At 43.2% G+C, this 26,389-nt stretch overlaps 1 protein-coding gene across 11 annotated transcripts in view; it reads left to right on the forward strand.

Annotated features, from left to right (window-relative positions):
• Positions 1-3,150: 3,150 nt before the first annotated feature.
• The window catches only part of LOC121571764 (mitogen-activated protein kinase kinase kinase kinase 4), a 109,959-nt gene continuing 86,720 nt past the window's right edge, over positions 3,151-26,389 (forward strand). For all 11 annotated transcript variants that reach the window (XM_041883427.2, XM_041883432.2, XM_041883428.2 and 8 more), the window contains exons 1-2: positions 3,151-3,452; positions 3,765-3,830. In XM_041883427.2, coding sequence (XP_041739361.1) covers positions 3,396-3,452; positions 3,765-3,830 — 123 coding nt within the window. In that variant the 5' untranslated portion in view covers positions 3,151-3,395. The remainder of the gene's footprint in view (positions 3,453-3,764; positions 3,831-26,389) is intronic.

The raw sequence follows: 26,389 nt of genomic DNA on the forward strand, positions 1-26,389 counted from the left end.
AGCTATGATCCCTTATTGATGTCACCTGTTAAATCCACTCCAATCAGTTAAGATCAGGGTTAGGCAACCCTGGTCCTGGAGTTCCGCAGGCACTTCATGTTTTTTATTTAACCGACCTGGAAGACCAGGTGTGTTGAATTTAGGCAATCACTGAACTGATCAATTAGCTCATTTGGTCAGGTGTGGTGCCTAGTTGGAACCTGCGGCGCTCCAGGAACAGGGTTGCCTACCGCTGCTGTAGATGAAGGGGAAGAGACAGGTTAAAGAAGGATTTTTAAACCTTGAGACATATATTGTGTATGTGTGCCATTTAGAGGGTGAATGGGTAACACAAAAGATTTAAGTGCCTTTGAATGGGGTATGGTAGTAGGTGCCAGGCGCACTGGTTTGAGTGTGTCAAGAACTGCAACACTGCTGGGTTTTTCACACTCAACAGTTTCCCATGTGTATCAAGAATGGCTCACCACCCAAAGGACATCCAGCCAACTTGACACAACTGTGAGAAGCATTGGAGTCAACATGGGCCAGCATCCCCGTGGAACACTTTCGACACCTTGTAGAGTATGAAAATGTATGCACTAACTAACTGTAAGTCGCTCTGGATAAGAGCGTCTGCTAAATGACTAAAATGTAAATGTAGAGTCCATGCCAAGACACATTTTTAGGCTGTTCTCAGAGCAAAAGGGTGTGCAACTCAATATTAGGAAGGTGTTCTTAATGTTTTGTACACTTAGTGCATATGAGCGTAACAACTGACTTCATTATAAGTGGCATTACAGTGCAGAATTAAATGCTCTTATGTTACAATAATGCCCCTTTGACTGAGGTGAATTAATCATAAAAGCCACATGATGCCAGAGAAATATAATTCACATTCAACAAAACAGCAGGGATTGAAACTCTATAGAACACGGTGCAAAGGAAATGTATTGAATAGAATTACTGTGAAAATATATATCTATTCACCATGCTTCACCGTAGGGATGGTGCCAGGTTTCCTCCAGATGTGGGTCTTGGCATTCATGCCAAAAAGTTCAATCTTGTTTCTCATGGTCTGAGAGTCCTTTAGGTGCCTTTTGGCAAACTCCAAGCGGGCTGTCATGTGCCTTTTACTGAGGAGTGGCTTCCATCTGGCCACTCTACCATAAAGGCCTGATTGGTGGAGTGCTGCAGAGATGGTTGTCCTTCTGAAAGGTTCGAGCATCTCCACAGAGGAACTCTGGAGCTCGGGTTCTTGGTCACCTCCCTGAACAAGGCCCTTCTCCCCCGATTGCTCAGTTTGGCTGGGTGGCCAGCTCTAGGAAGAGTCTTTGTGGTTCCAAACTTCTTCCATTTAAGAATGTTGGAGGCCACTGTGTTCTTGGGGACCTTCAACGCTGCAGAATTTTTTGGTACCCTTCCCCAGATCTGTACCTCGGCGCTCTACGGACAATTCCTTCAACGTCATGGCTTGGTTTCTGCTCTGACATGCACTGTCAACTGCGGGACCTTATATAGACAGGTGTGTGCCTTTCCAAATCATGTCCAATCAATTGAATTTACCACAGGTGGACTCCAATCAAGTTGTAGAAACATCTCAAGGATGATCAATGGAAACAGGATGCACCTGAGCTCAATTTCGAGTCTCAGATGTAAATAAGGTATTTCTGTTTTTAAATTTGTATACATTTGCAAATATTTCTAACAACCTGTTTTTGCTTTGTCATTATGGGGTATTGTGTGTAGATTTATGAAGATTTTTATTTATTTAATCCATTTTAGAATAAGGCTGTAACGTAACAACGTGGAAAAAGGGAAGGGGTCTGAATACTTTCCGAATGCACTGTACATACTTCAAACTGTCATATATCTTTTCCCACAGTCCAGGGCCTCAGCGGCCCGCTCAGACCATATCCAGCAGTCAGACGTACGTACAGCAGTAAATAATTTACATGTCCTATTTCTGGCAGTTAGAGGAACTGTGACATTGCCACATTGTAAAGGCAGCTGTGGCCGGGAGAAATAGGGAGCCACTTTAACAATGGCAGCAAGATAAACACAGTTACAGCCTTTAGTACTGCGATGTTGATGGTGGGACAGCAAGACTAACCTAGTTCTTCAGCAGCGATGACTACTGTTATATACAGGATAATTTGGGGCCTTCATGGGCCTGTCTTTGTGGAGTCATGGGGCATGTGTAGGCAACTGATCCCCATGAAGAGCACCATGCTTTGGGACACCGCCTGGACAAACAACACTGACATTTCAGCCATTGCATATGACATGAGAGGAGTTTGCAAAAAAGTTTGCTGATATTTAGTGGTGTTGGAAGCAATGGGATAGAACCCAACAACAATACCAGGGTTGACGGCAGTGGTGAAATATTTATCACTGCTTCCATTTCACATGCTCTAATTAACTCTTCATCTGACATAGAGAGCTGGAGGTTGGCTACAGCACAGGCCTCAGAGAAAGATGGAGGGTGTTTTCATAGGTTTATAAAGAAGGTTTGTCAATATTATGTTGGTTAAGTCAATGTTTTGAGAGGATGTATTGATTCAGTATGATTCAGCTGTTTAGCTGATCTACCATTGTAAACATTGTCTGCACTAAGGCTACAAAACTTCAGTTTTCTGAATCAAAAACTATTTGTAATTGTTAAAGACTGATGAGTTAACTGACCGAAAGCCTTATCTAACAAACTGACAGACATCAGAAAGAAGAGAGAGAGAGCCCTGGGGAGCACATAAACACATTTTGGTTACACCTTACAGTAATATAATAAACTGTTTACTTATCCATTGTAAACATGAATAAGTCCAAAAGGTGACACTGATCTCTATTTCAATCCCCCTCCCCCCATACAATTTAATTAACAGACCCATGGTCAAATAAAGATTGTCTACTTGCATGGATGTCATTTTATGAAGACTACAGGAAAACAACAATGCTCAAAAATACATTATTATGAGTTTAGCAGCAGGGCACATAAATTCAGCATGTTTGGATTAATTTCTGTTGGGGGAGCTCTTCTTCACCATTATTCTCTCCATCCACCCCCTCCTGCACCTGCAGCGTCTTTCTCTCTGTCTGTCTGTCTGTCTCTCTCTCAGACACTGACTGATTCTGCTTCCTGTGTTGGTGAGGCTTTACAGTGGAGTGAGTGGGAGAGCGAGAGCGAGGCAGGGCGGAGAATTTAGAGGATCAAGCTCACTGGCAGCCGCCGTAGCTCAATATGGAGTAACCGCGTCGGATCGACAACGACTGGAGTAGCGTACAAAGAACCCCGCTTTGGATCGACATTACATTAGCAAGGAATAAGGGAACACTTTCCATGATGAGATACGGCATTGCATATAGACAATTGACTTGAAAGGAATAAAATAGACGTTACAATTTCTATTTATTATTGAAAAATGGCGAACGAGTCTCCAGCTAAAAGTCTAGTGGACATAGACCTTGCCTCTTTGCGGGTGAGTGCAATCCATGTTATGAGGATTTGCATTGTTTGCTGTCCAATTCCTCTTATTGTAATTTTATTGACGCCACCATGGGATAAACCCTGGTAAAATGTGTCACAAATAGTATGTGTTGTTCTTGGTATGGATACCGTTAGATGGCTGAGTTCCTATCATTCTTTTGTTTGAAATGCTCTGGCATGTGAGGTAATTCGGTCGCAACCAGCTGATTTAACGGGTTATAACGTAGCCCATGATACTAAACCACCCCTCTCTCACAAACTGTTATTTGGTAAATGTTAACCATTTGATCATTTCGTTTTATAGGACCCAGCTGGTATTTTCGAACTGGTGGAAGTGGTTGGCAATGGCACCTATGGACAAGTATACAAGGTTTGTTTGGATTTTCATATACCATATAGGCTATATACTCGAAATAGGCGGAAACTAGCTCAAACATGTATTTTTCTCCCTGCTCAAGAGAAGCGGCAATTATAGACGGTTGGACCAGTGCGGTCTGGACTGGATTAGGAATGTGCTGAGATGTAAAGGCCAACCTATATAACTGTGCCCTTAATTTTCTTTACGCTTTTCTCGTGTGTTTTATTGTATTAGGATTACCAACTGTTAGTTTATTTATCCCTCAACAACATGTAAGCCAAACCAGCCCCTCATTTCCCTGGCAATGCTTAGGCTATCATAGGCGCCTTACAGACTTCTCCCCGTGCGCTACTGGGTGTGCACGGTTGCGCATTCTAGTTAGGCCTACTGTATATTCAGGTCGGATGCAGTGATAGACAAGTTGACATGCCACTGTAATAACAGTCGACCAGCTCGGCATGGGATTCGATGTGGAGGAGATTGCGCCTAAAGTATCCAGCTACAGCCACCCGTTCCACATCTCACCGAAGAGTGGATAGAGCAGTCTACCTACATCACATCCTGTTGTTTTGAAGCTGCTGTTACCTGGTAGAAAGGGAAAATATGTCCAGACTTGTTCAGAATAGACGACTTGCATCACGCTGTTGTCGCCTGATTTATTGGTCACATGGATTCCAATGGAAAACTATTAGACCTGGGTCAAATATATTGGTTGACAACTTTCAAATGGCCAATTTGATCATGATTTAGCTTGCCTGGTAGCCTATAATGGGATAGTCCCAAAAGTGCAAACTCAAAGCCAAAGAAATTGCACTATATAGATTATGTAATTAATTACATATGTCAAATAGCCTCCTGTAGCTCAGTTGGTAGAGCATGGCGCTTGCAACGCCAGGGTTGTGGGTTCGATTCCCACGGGGGGCCAGTATGAAAAATGTATTCACTCACTAACTGTAAGTCGCTCTGGATAAGAGCGTCTGCTAAATGACTAAAATGTAAAATACATAAACTTATTTGACATATACAATTATCTGTAAAATTGAGCCCTCTGTGGGTGGAAACACTCCAACAAACACATGGATTCACAGTGTACACTACTACACCCTACTGCAGGGTTCTTCAATTCCGGTCCTGGAGGGCCGAAACACCTCTGTTTTTCATCCTCTCCTTCTAATCAGGGGCTAATTCAGACCTGGGACACCAGGTGAGTGCAATTAACTACCAGGTAGAAATAAAAAACAAGTGTTTCGGCCCTCCAGGACCGGAATTGAAGAACCCTGCCCTACTGTATACAATGACTGGGCTGACCAGGACTGGATCAGTGTAGATCACACAGGCCTAGGGTGGAACTGAGTCAGTCAATATCCCCTGGTCGGGTTTGTTGTTCACATACAGTGATCAAAGCTGACCTCCATCTACTCTACATAGCTGTTCAGCAGCAGGGTATGATAGAAACATGTAATAATCAGAGGACATGTCAGAGGTTGAGAGTGAAGATACACAGTGGCATGTTTTCATGGATGCCAAGGGAAGCCAGGTGTCCCCAAAAAATACCTCTCTGTGTTTAATACATTTCCTTCATTTAAATTTTTACATTTAAGTCATTTAGCAGACGCTCTTATCCAGAGCGACTTACAGTTAGTGAATACATATTTTTTTATACTGGCCCCCCGTGGGAATCGAACCCACAACCCTGGCGTTGCAAACGCCATGCTCTATCAACTCTGTCCCTGCCGGCCATTCCCTCCCCTACCCTGGACGACGCTGGGCCAATTGTGCGCCGGCCATGAGTCTCCCGGTCGCGGCCTTCAATAGCAAGAGGCTGAATGTATCTCACCGGAGAAAGCATCGGAGGGAACGTAACAGCGCCCCTCTGTCTCTGTATGTGTAGCGTATCTATCTGATGCTGTCTGGTCAGAAAGAGTATGACATTGTTGCCGCCTGTAGCATTTGAATGCAAGGGAAGCCAGCAAGCATTTGGCATCCCTTGATAAAAATAAAATAATAGCCAATTAGCGTTGAGCTAAACTGAGTGAGCTCCGCTGTGAATGGTCCTGGCGCACCCTAAAAAATGTAAAGGGAAACCAGTTTGGGTTTGGCTTCAGACCAATCACAAGCCAAATGTCATTATTGACAGAAATAAAAACTTGAATTGTTGCATCTCGTTGTGTTGTTGTCTTCTGGTGGCTATCGGCCTTTTCCTAAATTAGCCATGGATGGAGATAGGGATTTGGACCTGTGGTTTTACTTAATTCTCCGTACTGGCCAATGATTATAATGGCGACTCTGATCAACCGTAAATTCATACATTGTGCCCCTGGCCTGAGAGGATGGAAGTTCAACATGTAGCTAGATATAGGATGCTAATGTTAGCTAGCTGGCCTGGCACATCTTTGCCCATGAAAGGAAGTTAGGCTAGTGAGCAAGTATTTTAGCTAGGTAGCCTAGGACAACAAAAACGAGTACTGTACGACCGAGTCATAGACCATTTAGGCAACATGAAAGAGGAGGATGGCATTGGATTTTTTCTCTACAAGTAGAGTGAGTCAACATGTTTTTTTCTACTTACACACACAGAGAAATCAGTACCATGGACAGCCACATCATATTTAGCTTACGTTGATTGGACTAAATCGTTTTTGGTATCTTTTAGTTATCATTATATTAGACTAAGCATAGGTGATTAGATGTTGAAGTTGAAATGGTGCAGGAATAGTGGAGGCAGCTCCTGTTTTCTTTGCGACTTGCGGTAACTCGCAGTGGTTCTAGGGCATGTAACTGTTTGTTACATGCAATATGTTTTGTGGACTTCACCGGACAGATGTTGCTCTCCAGTTTTGTGATGAAACAAATGTGGTTGAATTTATTCTGGCACTGTCTACTTATTGTCTCGGCCTTAGGCCTATATATCACGGTGTCCAGGCATATGAAATAACAGCTAATAGAGCAAACAACGCAATTATCACAACACAGGTTGAAATATTTTTCAGGATTGGCTTCCCCGGTGATTTTACCCACACACCGCTACTGAAGATACAGGCCCTTCCTTCCTCCAGGAATCCACAGAATGTCAACATCAAGATGCAACCAAGAGTTTTCTGTTGTGTGTCATTATCTTCATTCTGTCTAAAACCATCCACTCTGCATTTGGGTGTGTGCTGACAGGATGTCTTCCTTTTAGGGACTGTAGCAGATATTCTCTGTACATAAATCTAAAAACATACATTCTGTAGCAGCCATTTTCTCTTCAGAGCAGATGGCATCCTTGACTGAATCATCTTGGTTATATATGAAATAATTTCACCATGAGTAGCTAGCTACAATGTCTTCTTAGCTCTGGGGCTGGCACATAAACAATTAGCATTTGAGGATGCATAGGCTATACATGTTCTTCACTATATATAAATAACCGGGCGTAAAGAAATGTTACATCAAATTATATTGTTTAGGGACTGCCAACGTCGTGAAGGCCCCTAAGGCTGCCCCTAAGGCTGCCGGTGGATAAAGCCTACTCAGTCATTAAAATAGAGAGTTTCCTGTGTGTGTGTGTGTGTGTGTTTAACTACTGTGTAATGCATACTTGGAAGACTGCTGAGACACCTCTTGGTGAGCTAGAAGAGACCACAGATTGAATGAAGTGTTCTGAGTTTCCCTGGTATTGGGGGGTGTGTGTCTATGCTTTGGGGGTTGTAGCCCAGGGCGGGCATGGCTGGCAGTAGTGAGAACATGTAATTAATGGGGAGCCAGGCCGTTTAGAAAATCTGTAACACAAATTGGCCTTGACATTTTGAGTTTAACTTCCTTAGGTTTTAGTGAATCATCTCACGTGCTGCAAGTTTGGCAGGACTGAACCAAGCTTTTCTTCCATATCCCACATTCATTTAGTGCCTCTGTCTCTGTGTGTGTGTTTGGGGTTTGCATATGTTCTGATCCACAGCTGTGTGTGTGTGTGTGTGTGTGTGTGTTAGGATCTGCATGTGTATATTCGATCTACAGCCCTTTTTGATTGGCCATCATATTCAGACGTGCTAATGGCAGCTGTGTGCCTTTGTAGCTGTGTGGACAGCAGCTGTTGCGATGGAGAGAGAGAGAATTCTCTCAGATTACACAGACCCACAAAGAATTTGAAAACAAATCCAATTTTGATAAACTCCCATATCTATTAGGTGAAATACCACAGTGTGCCATCACAGCAGCAATATTTGTGACCTGTTGCCACAAGAAAAGGGCAACCAGTGAAGCACAAACACCATTGTAAATAAAAACTACACTTAGTATACAAAACATTAAGAACATGACATAGACTGACCAGGTGAGTCCAGGTGAAAGCTATGATCCCTTATTGATGTCACTTGTTAAATTCACTTCAATCAGTGTAGATGAAGGGGAGGAAACAGGTTAAAGAATGATTTTTAAGCCTTGAGACAATTGAGACATGGATTGTGTATGTGTGCCATTCAGAGGGTGAATGGGCAGGACAAAAGATTTAAGTGCCTTTGAACGTGGTATGGTAGTAGGTGCCAGGCGCACTGGTTTGTGTCAAGAACCCTTTGAATTGAATTGAGCGAGGGAGAAAGAGCGAGAGAAAGGAGAGGGAGAGAGTAGGCCTATCCCATAATCAAAATTGTTTTTGTTTAGAGGGTAAGACCCAGAGGGGTTGTAATGGGACATTCTGCATGCATGTCTCACACTCTCTAGTCCTAAAAACATCCTACCCACACTGTCAGTCAGCGAGTAAGTCTAACATTTCTCCCATGGTGGTAAATGATTTAACCCAATTATAACCCCTCATAATAACTGTCTAGTCCATTCTACAACTGTAATGCGTTGGCATCATTTGAATGTTTTCCGATATAATCCATTATTGGTCAACGGTTCAGTTCATTGTAGTTAGTCTGACATGGTTATTTTCAAGGAACTTGATATTGTTTGCTTGGTCAAAAGCTTTGCTGTAGAGAGCTGGTGGATGTTAGTCAGACGTGAGGAAGTAGCAAAATGGCGGAAGTCATCATGTAATGATGAGAAGTTGGTGGCTTGAGCGGTGTACCCTGTATACCGGGGTATTTGGAAATAGCCACGGGGTGGTTTTTCAATACCGTCAATACTATTCAGAAAATGGATTAATTTTCATCAGATGACAACAGAAGTGTAACGCTATTTGACTGCCAGCCAATCAAGTAAATGAGCTTAAAATGAAAAAGCAAGGTCTTTTTTTGCTAAAACGATGCATGGGCATCATATTTCTAATGTTTAGGCCTGTAATATAAAGAATGTAGCCAGCTACATTTCCTAATGTTTTGCTTAAAGTTAATCTTGCATGTTACTGAAGAAAGATATTCTGGCTACACCGAGAGGAGAAAAGTAGCTACACATCAGTCAGTTTGCTGCCTGGTGATAGAATGCCGTTTGTTTAGAAGTGCAACTGAAGCACAAAATGTGTCTGATGCTGAGCAGAAATTACAATAAGAAGCATTTTAGATCTGCGTTTACAAAACGCAGCAAGATATTTCTTATGTATTATATTTTTTTCCTGCATGAAAAACACTGAATTCTGCGTTAACACAACCCTTAAGTTTAACTTGCTATCTAAGTAAGTGGCTAAATTAACAAGGTGACTGGGCATCATATTGTGTAGGCTTTCTGCCGTGTTTGAGAAGTCAAAGCCCTTTGGATTAGTTATTTGTACAGCTGCCACTGCTATCTTGATTTCCTTGAGTTTTTTCTCATCTCTGTTCTCGGCCGTCTGCTCCTCCCTCCTCTTCTCCGAGCAGAGCATGTCCAAACTCACCAAAAATGACATTCGGTTAGCTCCTACCTATAAATGTGTAACTTTATGAGCTGGATTGCCTGTCTTTGCAATTAGTTTATTTTCGTTTGCGCTTATTAGCATATTTAGCTAGCAGCCTCCATGGAAATGTGCTATTACTTGTGCTAATTTTGTTAGCATTCTGGTAATAGATGCCCAATGGTATTTTTTGCGTTTTTTTGGCGCCCCCTTGTGTACCAAGCTAGTAATCCAGTAAATCCCGGGGTGACAGAAGGACGGTATGACGATATGAAAATCTGGATACCACAACCCTACAAGGTAGTTCCCCCACACTGTTTGATACAATGTCAATCCAAAGTTCCATTTTGGACACAGAGAAAGACGTCGAATGAGTCTGATTTGGGTGTAGATTACTGGATGCATCGTCAGAGAGATTCGTGAGTTTGTGATGCACATACAGTACCAGTCAAAAGTTTTAGAACACCTACTCATTCAAGGGTTTTTCTTTATTTTGACTATTTTCTACATTGTAGAGTAATAGTGAAGTCATCAAAACATACAGTCGTGGTCAAAAGTTTTGAGAATTACACAAGTATTGGTCTTCACAAAGTTCGCTGCTTCAGTGTTATGAGATATTTTTGTCAGATGTTACTATGGTATACTGAAGTATAATTACAAGCATTCCATAAGTGTCAAAGGCTTTTATTGACAATTACATTAAGTTTATGCAAAGAGTCAATATTTGCAGTGTTGACCCTTCTTTTTCAAGACCTTTGCAATCCACCCTGGCATGCTTTCAATTAACTTCTGGGCCACATCCTGACTGATGGCAGCCCATTCTTACATAATCAATGCTTGGAGTTTGTCAGAATTGGTGGGTTTTTGTTTGTCCACCCGCCTCTTGAGGATCGACCACAAATTCTCAATGGGATAAAGGTCTGGGGAGTTTCCTGGCCATGGACCCAAAAGGTCAATGTTTTGTTCCCCGAGCCACTTAGTTACCACTTTTGGCTTATGGCAAGGTGCTCCATCATGCTGGAAAAGGCATTGGTCGTCACCAAACTGTTCTTGGATGGTTGGGAGAAGTTGCTCTCGGAAGATGTGTTGGTACCATTCTTTATTCATGGCTGTGTTCTTAGGCAAAATTGTGAGTGAGCCCACTCCCTTGGCTGAGAAGCAACCCCACACCTGAATGGTCTCAGGATGCTTTACTGTTGGCATGACACAGGACTGATGGTAGTGCTCACCTTGTCTTCTCCGGACAAGGTGTTTTCCGGATGCCCCAAACAATCGGAAAGGGGATTCATCAGAGAAAATGACTTTACCCCAGTCCTCAGCAGTCCAATCCCTGTACCTTTTGCAGAATATCAGTCTGTCCCTGATGTTTTTCCTGGAGAGAAGTGGCTTTTTTGCTGCCCTTCTTGACACCAGGCCATCCTCCAAAAGTCTTTGCCTCACTGTGCGTTCAGATGCACTCACACCTGCCTGCTGCCATTCCTAAGCAAGCTCTGCACTGGTGGTGCCCCGATCCCGCAGCTGAATCAACTTTAGGAGACGGTCCTGGCGCTTGCTGGACTTTCTTGGGCGCCCTGACGCCTTCTTCACAACAATTGAACCTCTCTCCTTGATGTTCTTGATGATCCGATAAATGGTTGATTTAGGTGCAATCTTACTAGCAGCAATATCCTTGCCTGTGAAGCCCTTTTTCTGCAAAGCAATGATAACAGTACGTGTTTCCTTGCAGGTAACCATGGTTAACAGAGGAAGAACAATGATTTCAAGCACCACCCTCCTTTTAAAGCTTCCAGTCTGTTATTCTAACTCAATCAGCATGACAGAGTGATCTCCAGCCTTGTCCTCGTCAACACTCTCACCTGTGTTAACGAGAGAATCACTGACATGATGGCAGCTGGTCCTTTTGTGGCAGGGCTGAAATGCAGTGGAAATGTTTTTTGGGGATTAAGTTCATTTTCATGGCGAAGAGGGACTTTGCAATTAATTGCAATTCATCTGATCACTCTTCATGACATTCTGGAGTATATGCAAATTGCCATCATCAAAACTGAGGCAGCAGACTTTGTGAAAATTAGTATTTGTGTCATTCTCAAAACTTTTGACCACGACTGTAATATAGTAACCAAAAAAGCCACCCTTTGCCTTGATGACAGCTTTGCACACGCTTGGCATTCTCTCAACCAGCTTCATGAGGTAGTCACCTGGAATGCATTTCAATTAACAGGTGTGCCTTCTTAAAAGTTAATTTGTGGAATTTCTTTCCTTCTTAATGCGTTTGAGCCAATCAGTTGTGTTATGACAAGGTAGGGGTGGTATACAGAAGATAGCCCTATTTGGTAAAAGACCAAGTCCATATTATGGCAAGAACAGCTCAAATAAGCAAAGAGAAACGACAGTCCATCATTATTGTAAGACATGAAGGTCAGTCAATACTGAAAAGGTCAGTGCAGTCGCAAAAACCATCAAGCGCTATGATGAAACTGGCTCTCATGAGGACCGCCACAGGAATGGAAGACCCAGAGTTACCTCTGATGCAGAGGATAAGTTAATTAGAGTTACCAGGCTCAGAAATTGCAGCCCAAATAAATGCTTCAGAGTTCAAGTAACAGACACATCTCAACATCAAATGTTCAGAGGAGACTGTGTTTGAATCAGACCTTCATGGTCGAAATGCTGCAAATAAACCACTACTAAAGACACCAATAAGAAGAAGAGACTTGCTTGGGCAAAGAAACACGAGTAATGGATATTAGACCGGTGGAATTTTGTCCTTTGGTCTGGAGTCCAAATTGGAGATTTTTGGTTCCAATCGCCGTGTCTTTGTGAGTCGCGTGTGGGTGAATGGATGATCTCCGCATGTGTATTTCCCACCGTGAAGCATGGAGGTGTATTGGTGTGGGGGTGCTTTGCTGGTGACACTGTCTGTGATGTATTTAGAATTCAAGGCACACTTAACCAACATGGCTACCACAGCATTCTGCAGTGATACGCCATCCCATATGTTTTGGGCTTAGTGGGACTATCATTTGTTTTTCAACAGGACAATGACCCAACACACCTCCAGGCTGTGTAAGGCCTATTTTACCAAGAAGGAGAGTGATGGAGTGCTGCATCAGATGACCTGGCCTCTACAATCCCCCGACCTCAACCGAATTGAGATGGTTTGGGATGAGTTGGACGGCAGAGTGAAGGAAAAGCAGCCAACAAGTGCTCAGCATATGCGGGAACTCCTTCAAGACTGTTGGAAAAGCATTCCAGGTGAAGCTGGTTGAGAGAATGCCAAGAGTGTGCAAAGCTGTCAAGGCAAAGTGTTGCTATTTGAAGAACCTCAAATTTAAAATATATTTTGATTTGTTGACACTTTTGGTTACTACCTGATTTTCAATATGTGTTATTTCATAGTTTTGACATCTTCACTATTATTCTACAATGTAGAAAATAGTAAAAATAAAGAAAAACCCTTGAATGAGTAGGTGTTCTAAAACTTTTGACCGGTAGTGTACATATGTGCCTCACCCACACCTATGCATAACCCATTCCTTTATGGCTGCATCTCAAGATCAGCTCCCGTAGCTATCATTAAGTTTACAAGGGAAAAGTCCAGTGTACATTTTCGGATCATGGTGGAAGGAAGGTTCTGTGTCAGTCTATCTTTTCCATTCATTTGAAGCACCTAGGTGGGGTTGGCTGAGCTTGCTTATTGAACTGTGGCTTCTTCTTCTCCTCCTTCTCTCTCCGGGACCGAGGGCTTTTATCAGGCGGATGTTTGGGTTGGGCATTAATACCGTACATCAGAGTAAATACTGGAAAAGACAGAGAGACAGTGTTGCAGCACTTTACAGATGGGCCAGGGGGATGTTGGCTTGACTCTGCAGGATCTGGCTGCTTTAGAGATCTCCCCCTGCCCTGACCCTCCACCACCTCCTCCTCCACTGCCCTAGGTCTACAAGAGGAGGAAGATGAGGGAGCGAGTGAGGAATAGGGTTATGATCCATGGTGGGAGGTGTGATGCGATGCAGTGTCCGTGTAGTTTGTAGTGGGCGCCTGCACTCACTTACAGCAACTTAAAGGTACTAGAAGTCTGGCTAGAAGTAAGGCCTGATTCTCACCTTTCACCTGACTTTCATTTCCACCCTCTGCTGATTCAAACCATCATCCCTGGTGGTGTCTTTAAAAAAAACCGGAGAGAAAGCGTAAATTAAACACTGGATTGCTCCTTCTCACAGTAATGTCGTGCACACCAGTCCATGTCGTTAGCTAATTTACACACTGTTTGTGGTTAACACCTAGTTTCCCATCATTACCTGCTCCAGGTGTAGATCCTTCATGAACATACAGACATTCTACCCAGATGAAGTCACTGCTACTGAGTACTGAAACGCTGGCTCGACTCACCCTAAACAAGAGTTTAATAGAGAGACTGCAGTTCTCCTTTCCTTCCCAGAGCCCGGCCACCCAAGCACAGAGGCTCGGCCTACTGCTTAGCCCCCTGGCAGCCTGCTGTGAAAGGTGGAAAAAGCTGCAAAACACACAGCGGTCCACCTCTCTCCTCTCCCTCCGCTCTGGCAGTAGTGGACGAGCCCTCACTGTGGAATGCAAGGCCTGGGCTGTGTCCATGAGAATGAAGAGGAGGGGGGGGGGTGAAAGAGAGAGATAGAGGGAGAGACCTGGCTTTTGGCCCCAGATTGACTTGACCCCCCTCTGACTGCCCTCAGGTCAGCTGGCTGGCTGGCCCATTATCCAGCCATGCATAGCCATGTCTAATGAGCAGCTTATGGCCATGATGTGACTGGGAGGCAACTTTACCCCCTCATTTAGATCTTGTCCTCTTACCCCCTCCCCCTTTTTAACTTGTCCCCCTGATTTATTTAGCTAGCTTTGGTCCTTCCATCTACCCAGCTAGACCTCCTGGCTTCCTAGCTTGTGCCCCCCCCTCCGTGCACCATGCCCACCCACTCCCCCATATGATAGGAAAATGAAGACGCAGTGAAGGGAGTTGAGACCTGATCAATAAGGGCCAAGCGTTGTTCTTCGCTTGCGTGCCTCCAACAAAATACAATTATCACAAGCACCAGCTGCTTGTTTGTCCTGATCGCCTTCAAACTCATTAATTTCCAAACCATAAGCATCTTTATGTCCCCTGTGAGGAGACAGATTGTTATACAATGCACTCAGTATGTGTTCATAGAGCGGTCTGATGACTAATAAATTCATACAGTGGGGTAAATAGACGGCCATTCTAGCTCCCAGAGACAGTGACAGCACTGATCTTTTTGAGTGTGTTTTTGTGAAAACACTATTTCCTCTATGTCGGTTTGACAGCTAACTGGATAGTTTCTTCACAGATTCAACTTTGAAGTCCACAATGCTATTGTGCAAGGCTCGCATTGTTTCATTGGGTCTGAAGAAGCCATTACAGTATTATGTCTATGTAGTGTGTAGAGAACAAGTGTGCTTTGCTGGCTTTTAGGTCTTTCAAAATGAGTCTGCAGCTCTATCCCTAGAGAGGGTTAGCTAGACATGCAGGAGTCTTTTCTGAGTTACACTATCTAAACCAGGAAGGCGACCAGTAGATGGCTAGGAGTCATAGGTCTACACAGGAACGCACACATGTCCAATGGCACACATGTCATGCGTGTTCGATGTGTCCTGATAGGTTTCCCGTGTGACACACCACTCATGTTTGTGTGGGGTGGTAGGCTTTAGCTTAGTCAGATGTTGCTCTCCTCCCCCCCTCTCTTTCTTCCTCGCTCTCGCTCTCTCTCGCTTGCCTGGTTGTATTGATTCTCAACAGAGTGGTCTGTTAGACACAGAGAGCCTGGTGCTAACTGGCCTTACAGAAAACAGCTCCTTCATTCTATCTATTTCTGACCTCCTCCTGACTGATAAAGCCTAGAGAAGGCCTGTCTGTCCCATATCAAAATGGCCGCCGTGGCCGGCCAGCTGCCATCAGATCCGTGTGTACCGGACAGACAGAAGGGCAACTGAGCGGGTGGGCGGGCTCTGGAGAAACCCCACAGTGCTACACTCTGCCTGAGGGGGGTTCTGACACAACGAGATGGTATGACTGTCTTATGTATTCTGTCCATTAGTGTAGTCAATCAAGCAAGGTCCGATGAATGGTGGTACTAGCAGTTTAGGATGAGAGACATTGTCCTGTGGCTTCTGGCTGCTAGGCATTCACCAGCTCTTAGGTATATATCTTCATGTTCTGTGTCTTGAAAGGTCTAACTCTGTGTGTTTGTTCTTAATGACAGTTGTGGCTTGTCTGAGCCTTTAGGGTTTAGCATGGGGGGGTTAGAGGCTGAGGCAGTCTGTCTGGTCTGTGTGGGCACAAGGCTTTAGGGAGAGATTGGGGAATGTAGCAAAAAAAAGAAGAGGAAAAACAACAGGTTGGAACCGTTATACCTCTCAGTAGTGAGACTCTGTTGGTGTGTCAGGGGTATCAGGGCTATCAGGGATATCAAACATACGGCCTGCAGGCCAGTGGTTTGAGTAAAAATAATAATAACTCAATATACTTTAAAATGACTAAAACCAAATTCGAACTGTGTAGAAATGATAATGGACCTACAGTCATACAGTTTGACTGTCCAGCTCGCTAATAATCACCTAAATGAAATCTAGACAGTCAGGGAACATCGAAAAAATGACTATCTTTCAGTGTGGCCCTCCGGCCCTCGTTGAAGACCGGATGCGGCCCCCGAAGCAAAATGAGTTTGTCACCCCTGCTGTAATGTTGTACCTCACTCTTCTTTGTTTGAATGGCTTTTTGTATTTACATGGAGGAGAATCATGTGATGGATTGCATAAAAGTTGTATCTCCTCCAAACACATTTCAAACCAGGGCCCGATTGTCTTCCATTTTGGTTTAACTTTAAATATATCTATCAGTGTGTATCAGTGTGTTTATTTATACAAAGTTTAATTTGTTTTATTTTGTAGTTGTCCTTCACATAAACTCCCCACTCTTCCCACACACACTCACTTTAACACACTTCCATGCATTCTCCATCTGTCCCTGATTCTTATAATGGCTGTTTTTCTTAATTGGGGACCACCTCTTTCCTTTCAGCCCCTTCCGCTCCACAGTCAGGGCCAGGCAGCTGGTTAGACTGACTGGCTGGTTGAACTGGCTGACTGAATGAGTGTGGGCCTCATTTAAGGTTGTTTTCATCTGATTCACAACACTGGAGTGCTGCCCAAGTCACCTGACTAGAACACAGGTCACCTGACTAGAACACAGGCCTTTGATTGGAGCAGAGCACCAGAGCACTTCCTCCTGTAGCTGGGCAGACTCTCTAACCCCCCGAGAGAATGTGCACTTCAAACGCACATATGCGCCCAAAGATACGTCCTCATAGTCTATCTAACACATATACATACTTCCACACACTGATGGAGATTCAGAGTTGAACACTGACACTCTCGCATGCACTTACTGTACACACACAAACAGGCTTGTTTTGCACTTTCTCTCCCCCAACCGGAAGTTGCACCTGTATCACATTTAAAATTATTTCAATACACTGTGTAGCACACACACATATATACAGTGGGGAAAAAAAGTATTTAGTCAGCCACCAATTGTGCAAGTTCTCCCACTTAAAAATATTTCAGAGGCCTGTAATTTTCATCATAGGTACACGTCAACTATGACAGACAAATTGAGAGAAAAAAATCCAGAAAATCACATTGTAGGATTTTAATGAATTTATTTGCAAATTATGGTGGAAAATAAGTATTTGGTCAACTACAAACAAGCAAGATTTCTGGCTCTCACAGACCTGTAACTTCTTCTTTAAGAGGCTCCTCTGTCCTCCACTCGTTACCTGTATTAATGGCACCTGTTTGAACTTGTTATCAGTATAAAAGACACCTGTTCACAACCTCAAACAGTCACACTCCAAACTCCACTATGGCCAAGACCAAAGAGCTGTCAAAGGACACCAGAAACAAAATTGTAGACCTGCACCAGGCTGGGAAGACTGAATCTGCAATAGGTAAGCAGCTTGGTTTGAAGAAATCAACTGTGGGAGCAATTATTAGGAAATGGAAGACATACAAGACCACTGATAATCTACCTCGATCTGGGGCTCCACGCAAGATCTCACCCCGTGGGGTCAAAATGATCACAAGAACGGTGAGCAAAAATCCCAGAACCACACAGGGGGACCTAGTGAATGATCTGCAGAGAGCTGGGACCAAAGTAACAAAGCCTACCATCAGTAACACACTACACCGCCAGGGACTCAAATCTTGCAGTGCAAGACGTGTCCCCCTGCTTAAGCCAGGCCCGTCTGAAGTTTGCTAGAGTGCATTTGGATGATCCAGAAGAGGATTGGGAGAATGTCATATGGTCAGATGAAACCAAAATAGAACTTTTTGATAAAAAATCTACTCGTCGTGTTTGGAGGACAAAGAATGCTGAGTTGCATCCAAAGAACGCCATACCTACTGTGAAGCATGGGGGTGGAAACATCATGCTTTGGGGCTGTTTTTTCTGCAAAGGGACCAGGACGACTGATCCGTGTAAAGGAAAGAATGAATGGGGCCATGTAGCGTGAGATTATGAGTGAAAACCTCCTTCCATCAGCAAGGGCATTGAAGATGAAACGTGGCTGGGTCTTTCAGCATGACAATTATCCCAAACACACCGCCCGGGCAACGAAGGAGTGGCTTCTTAAGAAGCATTTCAAGGTCCTGGAGTGGCCTAGCCAGTCTCCAGATCTCAACCCCATAGAAAATCTTTGGAGGGAGTTGAAAGTCCGTGTTGCCCAGCGACAGCCCCAAAACATCACTGCTCTAGAGGAGATCTGCATGGAGGAATGGGCCAAAATACCAGCAACAGTGTGTGAAAACCTTGTGAAGACTTACAGAAAACGTTTGACCTGTGGCATTGCCAAAAAGGGTATATAACAAAGTATTGAGAAACTTTTGTTATTGACCAAATACTTATTTTCCACCATAATTTGCAAATAAATTCATAAAAAAATCCTACAATGTGATTTTCTGGAAAAAAAAATCTCATTTTGTCTGTCATAGTTGACGTGTACCTATGATGAAAATTACAGGCCTCTCTCATCTTTTTAAGTGGGAGAACTTGCACAATTGGTGGCTGACTAAATACTTTTTTCCCCCACTGTATATATATATATATATATATATATATATAGACAACCAACACACACTCACCACCCCGTTTGCTACAGTGGAGGTGAATATTGAAAGCCTTGTCTCATTGTAGATGGTAGTTGTGGATGCAGCCGTGGGCATGTTGACACCAGGCAAGAGAAGGGCAGCCTCTCTCTCTCCTCCTCCTCTCCTCTATCTGTGCCAACTCTTTGCTCTGAGCTGGAAGACTCATTAGCAAGGTGTTCTACATGCCAACACTGCCTTTAACAAGAGGGAAAGAACTGATGCAATCCTCTCCCTCCAGCCAGCTTATAGACAGCACTGGGACTCCCTTCACAAGGGTACTGCTGAGGTATTGAACTGACTTCACAAAGACTCTCCTCTCTCTCTCTCCACAAAAGCCTTGCATTTCCGACTAAGTTGGTCTCAGTTGCACAGGTGGTGGGGGTGTATTCATTGAGGGGAAGTGGGTGGTAGGTTAGGGGGGCGCTGTATAGTTGTCATGGCAATGAATTGGCGTGGTTTCGTCTCAGGGTTATGGACAGTATGGTACTGCATTTAAACTCTTGTTCCCTGTTGTGCTGCACTGTTGTCTCCAAGGTGTGTGGTTGTGTGCGTGTGTGTGTGTGTGCGTAAAGGGTCACCTGTTTCCAGTTCCACACAGCGATTCTCAGTGTAGTGAAAGTCAGGCTTTAACTGACTTGGTGACCTGTAACTACCTCTCCACCCCCCCTCACCAAAAACAAAAGCACACCCCTCACCACATGGCCTACAGGGCAGGCTGTAGGACAAGTCAAGACAAAGAGGTATGGAGGGCTAGCACCTGCTCACCTCATCTCTCTCTCTGCAGGTAAGCCCATCTGATGCCTGTCATGCTCAGCCCCTATCAGTTTCATGTGGAGCAGGGCCATACCCTGAGGACACAGGGAGGTAGAGGAGTTTAGGCAGGTCTTTAATTGGACCAGGACCAGCTGGCAGAGGACGGGAGGGGAGGAGAGAGCTCTGGGTGGTGTAATAGAGAGAAGATGGACCAGGGTATTTTTGGATAGAGGTGTGTTACTGGTGGGGAATCCCTAGCTCTACTGTATGAATGGCCATGCCCATGAAGGTGCCCCAAGACTTCTGTCCTGCTGGCTGTTAGTTTTCACCCATCTCTCTGGCTCTCTCTGATCCCATCTTTCTCTTGCACTCTTTCTTTCTACATCCCCCATCCCCATTTCTCTCTCTCTTCTCTCATCCCTACATAGTTAGCTGTGCTGTGTGTGTAGATTATGTGCCAGAGTGCAGACTGTGGCAGTAACAGACAGTGGTGGGTTAAGGCTGAGGGTGAGCGCCCTGCCCTAAATAACTTGGCCTACTTCTGCACTGTACTCAGCTCAGAGGCTGAGACTGGTACTGGTGTGTGTGCCTGCGTGCTTGCGTTATGGATGGGCATTTGACTTTTTTAAAAACTGTTTGAGTACTTGCATAATTTTTGTATTATCTATTTTTAGAACACAAGGCCCGCACTGGAAAGAAATGTGTGCATTTACAGTTGAAGTCGGAAGTTTACATACACTTAGGTTGGAGTTATTAAAACTCGTTTTTCAACCACTCCACAAATGTCTTGTTAACAAACTATAGTTTTGGCAAGTCGGTTAGGACATCTACTTTGTGCATGACACAAGTAATTATTCCAACAATTGTTTACAGACAGATTATTTCACTTATAATTCACTGTATCACAATTCCAGTGGGTCAGAAGTTTACATACACTAAGTTGGCTGTGCCTTTAAACAGATTGGAAAATTCCAGAAAATGATGTCATGGCTTTAGAAGCTTCTGATAGGCTAATTGACATCATTTGAGTCAATTGGAGGTGTACCTGTGGATGTATTTCAAGGCCTAACTTCAAACTCAGTGCCTCTTTGCTTGACATCATGGGAAAATCAAAAGAAATCAGCCAAGACCTCAGAAAAAAAATGGTAGACCTCCACAAGTCTGGTTCATCCTTGGGAGCAATTTCCAAACGCCTGAAGGTACCACGTTCATCTGTACAAACAATAGTATGCAAGTATAAACACCATGGGACCATGCAGCCGTCATACTGCTCAGGAAGGAGACGCGTTCTGTCTCCTAGAGATGAACATACTTTGGTGCAAATCAATCCCAGACCAACAGCAAAGGACCTTGTGACGATGCTGGAGGAAAAAGGTACAAAAGTATCTATATCCACAGTAAAACAAGTCCTATATCGACATAACCTGAAAGGCCGCTCAGCAAGAAAGAAGCCACCAAAACCGCCATAAAAAAGCCAGACTACGGTTTGCAACTGCACATGGGGACAAAGATCGTACTTTTTGGAGAAATGTCCTCTGGTCTGATGAAACAAAAATATAACTGTTTGGCCATAATGACCATCGTTATGTTTGGAGGAAAAAGGGGGTTATTGCAAGCCAAAGAGCAGCATCATGCTGTGGGGGTGCTTTGCTGCAGGAGGGACTGGTGCACTTCACAAAATTGATGGCATCATGAGGAAGGACAATTATGTGGATATATTGAAGCAACATCTCAAGACATCAGTCAGGAAGTTGAAGCTTAGTCGCAAATGGGTCTTCCAAATGGACAATGACCCCAAGCATACTTCCAAAGTTGTGGCAAAATGGCTTAAGGACAACAAAGTCAAGGTATTGGAGTGGCCATCACAAAGCCCTGACCTCAATCCTATAGAAAATGTGTGGGCAGAACTGAAAAAGCATGTGCGAGCAAGGAGGCCTACAAACCTGACTCAGTTACACCAGCTCTATCAGGAGGAATGGGCCAAAATTCACCCAACTTATTGTGGGAAGCTTGTGGAAGACTACCCAAAACGTTTGACCCAAGTTAAGGAATTGTGAAAAACTGAGTTTAAATGTATTTGGCTAAGGTGTATGTAAACTTCCGACTTCAACTGTGCCTATATGCCAACAGTGCGCAACAATGCCTAATTTATCATAACCATTACAGATAACAAATCCTAATTGCTAAATTGCCGTGTGTGTGTGTATGTGTGTGTGTAGGTATGTATGTATGTATGTATGTATATATATATATACATATAAACATACATACATACATACATACATACATACATACATACATACATACATACATACATACATACATGTGGTCCTCTGTAGCTCAGCTGGTAGAGCATGGCGCTTGTAACGCCAAGGTAGTGGGTTCGATCCCCGGGACCACCCATACACAAAAATGTATGCACGCACGACTGTAAGTCGCTTTGGATAAAAGCGTCTGCTAAATGGCATATTATTATTATTATTATTATATAGTGAGGGGGAAAAAAGTATTTGATCCCCTGCTGATTTTGTACGTTTGCCCACTGACAAAGAAATGATCAGTCTATAATTTTAATGGTAGGTTTATTTGAACAGTGAGAGACAGAATAACAACAAAAAAAACAGAAAAACGCATGTCAAAAATGTTATAAATTGATTTGCATTTTAATGAGGGAAATAAGTATTTGACCACTCTGCAAAACATTACTTCGTACTTGGTGGCAAAACCCTTGTTGGCAATCACAGAGGTCAGACGTTTCTTGTAGTTGGCCACCAGGTTTGCACACATCTCAGGAGGGATCTTGTCCCACTCCTCTTTGCAGATCTTCTCCAAGTCATTAAGGTTTCGAGGCTGACGTTTGGCAACCCGAACCTTCAGCTCCCTCCACAGATTTTCAATGGGATTAAGGTTTGGAGACTGGCTAGGCCACTCAGGACCTTAATGTGCTTCTTCTTGAGCCACTCCTTTGTTGCCTTGGCCGTGTGTTTTGGGTCATTGTCATGCTGGAATACCCATCCGCGACCCATTTTCAATGCCCTGGCTAAGGGAAGGAGGTTCTCACCCAAGATTTTACGGTACATGGCCCCGTCCATTGTCCCTTTTGATGCGGTGAAGTTGTCCTGTCCCCTTAGCAGAAAAACACCCCCAAAGCATAATGTTTCCACCTCCATGTTTGACGGTGGGGATGGTGTTCTTGGGGTCATAGGCAGCATTCCTCCTCCTCCAAACACAGCGAGTTGATTTTAAGCCAAAAAGCTCGATTTTGGTCTCATCTGACCACAACACTTTCACCCAGTTCTCCTCTGAATAATTCAGATGTTAATTGACAAACTTCAGACGGGCCTGTATATGTGCTTTCTTGAGCAGGGGGACCTTGCGGGCGCTGCAGGATTTCAGTCCTTCATGGCGTAGTGTGTTACCAATTGTTTTCTTGGTGACTATGGTCCCAGCTGCCTTGAGATCATTGACAAGATCCTCCCGTGTAGTTCTGGGCTGATTCCTCACCGTTGTCATGATCATTGCAACTCCACGAGGTGAGATCTTGCATGGAGCCCCAGGCCGAGGGAGATTGACAGTTATTTTGTGTTTCTTCCATTTGCGAATAATCGCACCAACTGTTGTCACCTTCTCACCAAGCTGCTTGGCGATGGTCTTGTAGCCCATTCCAGCCTTGTATAGGTCTACAATCTTGTCCCTGACATCCTTGGAGAGCTCTTTGGTCTTGGCCATGGTGGAGAGTTTGGAATCTGATTGATTGATTGATTGATTGATTGCTTCTGTGGACAGGTGTCTTTTATACAGGTAATAAACTGAGATTAGGAGCACTCCCTTTAAGAGTGTGCTCCTAATCTCAGCTCATTACCTGTATAAAAGACACCTGGGAGCCAGAAATCTTTCTGATTGAGAGGGGGTCAAATACTTATTTCCCTCATTAAAATGCAAATCAATTTATAACATTTTTGCCATGCGTTTTTATGTTTTTTGTTGTTGTTATTCTGTCTCTCACTGTTCAAATAAACCTACCATTAAAATTATAGACTGATCATTTCTTTGTCAGTGGGCAAACGTACAAAATCAGCAGGGGATCAAATACTTTTTTCCCTCACGGTATGTGTGTTTGTGTGTGTATATATATATATATATATATATATATATATATATATATATATATATATATATACACACACACACACACTACCGTTCAAAAGTTTGGGGTCACTTAGAAATGTCCTTGTTTTCAAATGAAAAGCAATTCATTTGTCCATTTAAAATAACATCAAATTGATCAGAAATACAGTGTAGACATTGTTAATCAGCAACCATCAGTCCTGTGTTCCAATGGCACGTTGTGTTTGCTAATCCAAGTTTATCATTTTAAAAGGCTAATTGATCATTAGAAAACCCTTTTGCAATTATGTTAGTACAGCTGAAATCTGTTGTGCTGATTTAAAGAAGCAATAAAACTGGCCTTCTTGAGACTAGTTGAGTATCTGGAGCATCAGCAATTGTGGGTTCAATTATAGGCTCAAAATGACTAGTCAAAAGTTTGGACACACCTATTCATTCCAGGGTTTTTCTGGATTTTTACTATTTTCTACATTGTAGAATAATAGTGAAGATATCAAAACTATGAAATAACACATATGGAATTATGTAGTAACCAGAAAAGTGTTAAACAAATCAAAATATATTTTAAATTTGAGATTCTTTAAATAGCCACCCTTTTCCTTGATGACAGCTTTGCACCCTCTTGGCATTCTCTCAACCTGCTTCACCTGGAAGGCTTTTCCAACTGTCTTGAAGGAGTTCCCACTTATGCTTAGCACTTGATGGTTGCTTTTCCTTCACTCTGCCGTCCGACTCATCCCAAACCATCTCAGTTGGGTTGAGGTTGGGGGATTGTGGAGGCCAGAGTGAAGGAGTTCAAGTCACAGACACATCTCAACATCAACTGTTCAGAGGGGACTGTGTGAATAAGGCCTGATTCTCACAAAGACACGGCGGTTGGAACCAAAAATCTCCAATTTGGACTCCAGACCAGAGGACACATTTCCACCGGTCTAATGTCCATTGCTCGTGTTTCTTGGCCCAAGCAGGTCTCTTCTTCTTATTGGTGTCCTTTAGTAGTGGTTTCTTTGCAGCAATTCGACCATGAAGGCCTGATTCACACAGTCCCCTCTGAACAGTTGATGTTGAGATGTGACTGTGAAGCATTAATTTGGGCTGCAATTTCTGAGGCTGGTAACTCTAATGAACTTATCCTCTGCAGCAGAGGTAACTCTGGGTCTTCCATTCCTGTGGTGGTCCTCATGAGAGCCAGTTTTATCATAGCGCTTGATAAGAAATTCCACAAATTAACTTTTAAGAAGGCACACCTGTTAATTGAAATGCATTCCAGGTGACTACCTCATGAAGCTGGTTGAGAGAATGCCAAGAGTGTGCAAAGCTGTCATCAAGGCAAAGGGTGGCTATTTGAAGAATCTCAAATATAAAATATGTATTTTGATTTGTTTAACACTTTTTTGGTTACTACATTCCATATGTGTTATTTCATAGTTTTGATGTCTTCACTATTATTCTACAATGTAAAAAATAGTCAAAATAAAGAAAAACCCTTGAATGAGTAGGTGTCCAAACTTTTGACTGGTACTGTATATGTATGTGTATGTACTGTATATTCAGTCAATGAAAAAGCCAACGCCTTTTAAGATTAATTTATTGAAACCGTGATATTAAATGGTTATATTATATCGTCTTCAGAAAGGCAGTAACGTCAGTAGTGGCGCTTGCTTGAAGAAGCCTATGGCTGTGCAATGGCATAGCCTGGTTTTGTTAATTTAACAGACAAGACGCACTTATTTCCCGATCCCTTATCACAGTCAGACCCACCTATTTTATGGTAAAATCATGATGTAATATTTAACAGAGGTGATGCGCATCTCTCGTCTGGAACAGTTATTCTCAGTGGCTAAGGTGTATGTAAACTTCCGACTTCAACTGTGCCTATATGCCAACAGTGCGCAACAATGCCTAATTTATCATAACCATTACAGATAACAAATCCTATGTGATCATTTGAAACTGGGCTCAATTGGGCAAGTTGATACTTTTCTTTCTGGGTTACAAATCAAAAGCAGTCTTTTCGATATACAGACGTTCAATTTAGATTATTCTGCCTGTTCTTTGGAATTTTCTGAATGGATGAACAATTCCACATTGAACACTACATGGTGATGAATTACGGCCACGACATCTGTTTGGTGAGTAGGCCTATGCATAATGATTCTGATGTAAATACACTCTTTGTCTTTATCAAACTAAGTTTTTGCATATTTTCAGTGTGGAACCTGTCTAGCTAGCCAAGGCTAACCAATTCTAAATGGCACTAGCAGTTCGCAAAGAAGCCTACGCGGAAAATAGACGGGATGCAATTATTCCGAAACTGCAGCTCGTTGTTGGAACACATATTTTCCTACTTCAATCAACCAGTCCATTTTGAATTTGTGATAAAACTGTCATCATTTGGCAAGGAATGTAGCTTGTGTATCCCATCAGTTAGATACCTTTTTATAGGCATTTATTTCTGTAGGCCTAACTGGAGCATGTGTGCACACTCGGCACGCGTGTGTGAAGGGAGCGGTTGGAACGCAATTGAGTGAGACATGGGGGGAAAGGGAATTTAGGGAGAAGAACTTTGATGCTTGGCTTCTTTTTTGTTGTGCCCTGCAAATGCACATGTACAAATGGAACACTAGATTCAAAGCAAACTTTTGACTGGTACTGTGTATATAAATTATTTATTTTATTTATATATATATATATAACAGGCGCATCA

This window comes from Coregonus clupeaformis, unplaced genomic scaffold (genome assembly GCF_020615455.1).
Source record: "Coregonus clupeaformis isolate EN_2021a unplaced genomic scaffold, ASM2061545v1 scaf0211, whole genome shotgun sequence".
NCBI classification, from domain to species: domain Eukaryota; kingdom Metazoa; phylum Chordata; class Actinopteri; order Salmoniformes; family Salmonidae; genus Coregonus; species Coregonus clupeaformis.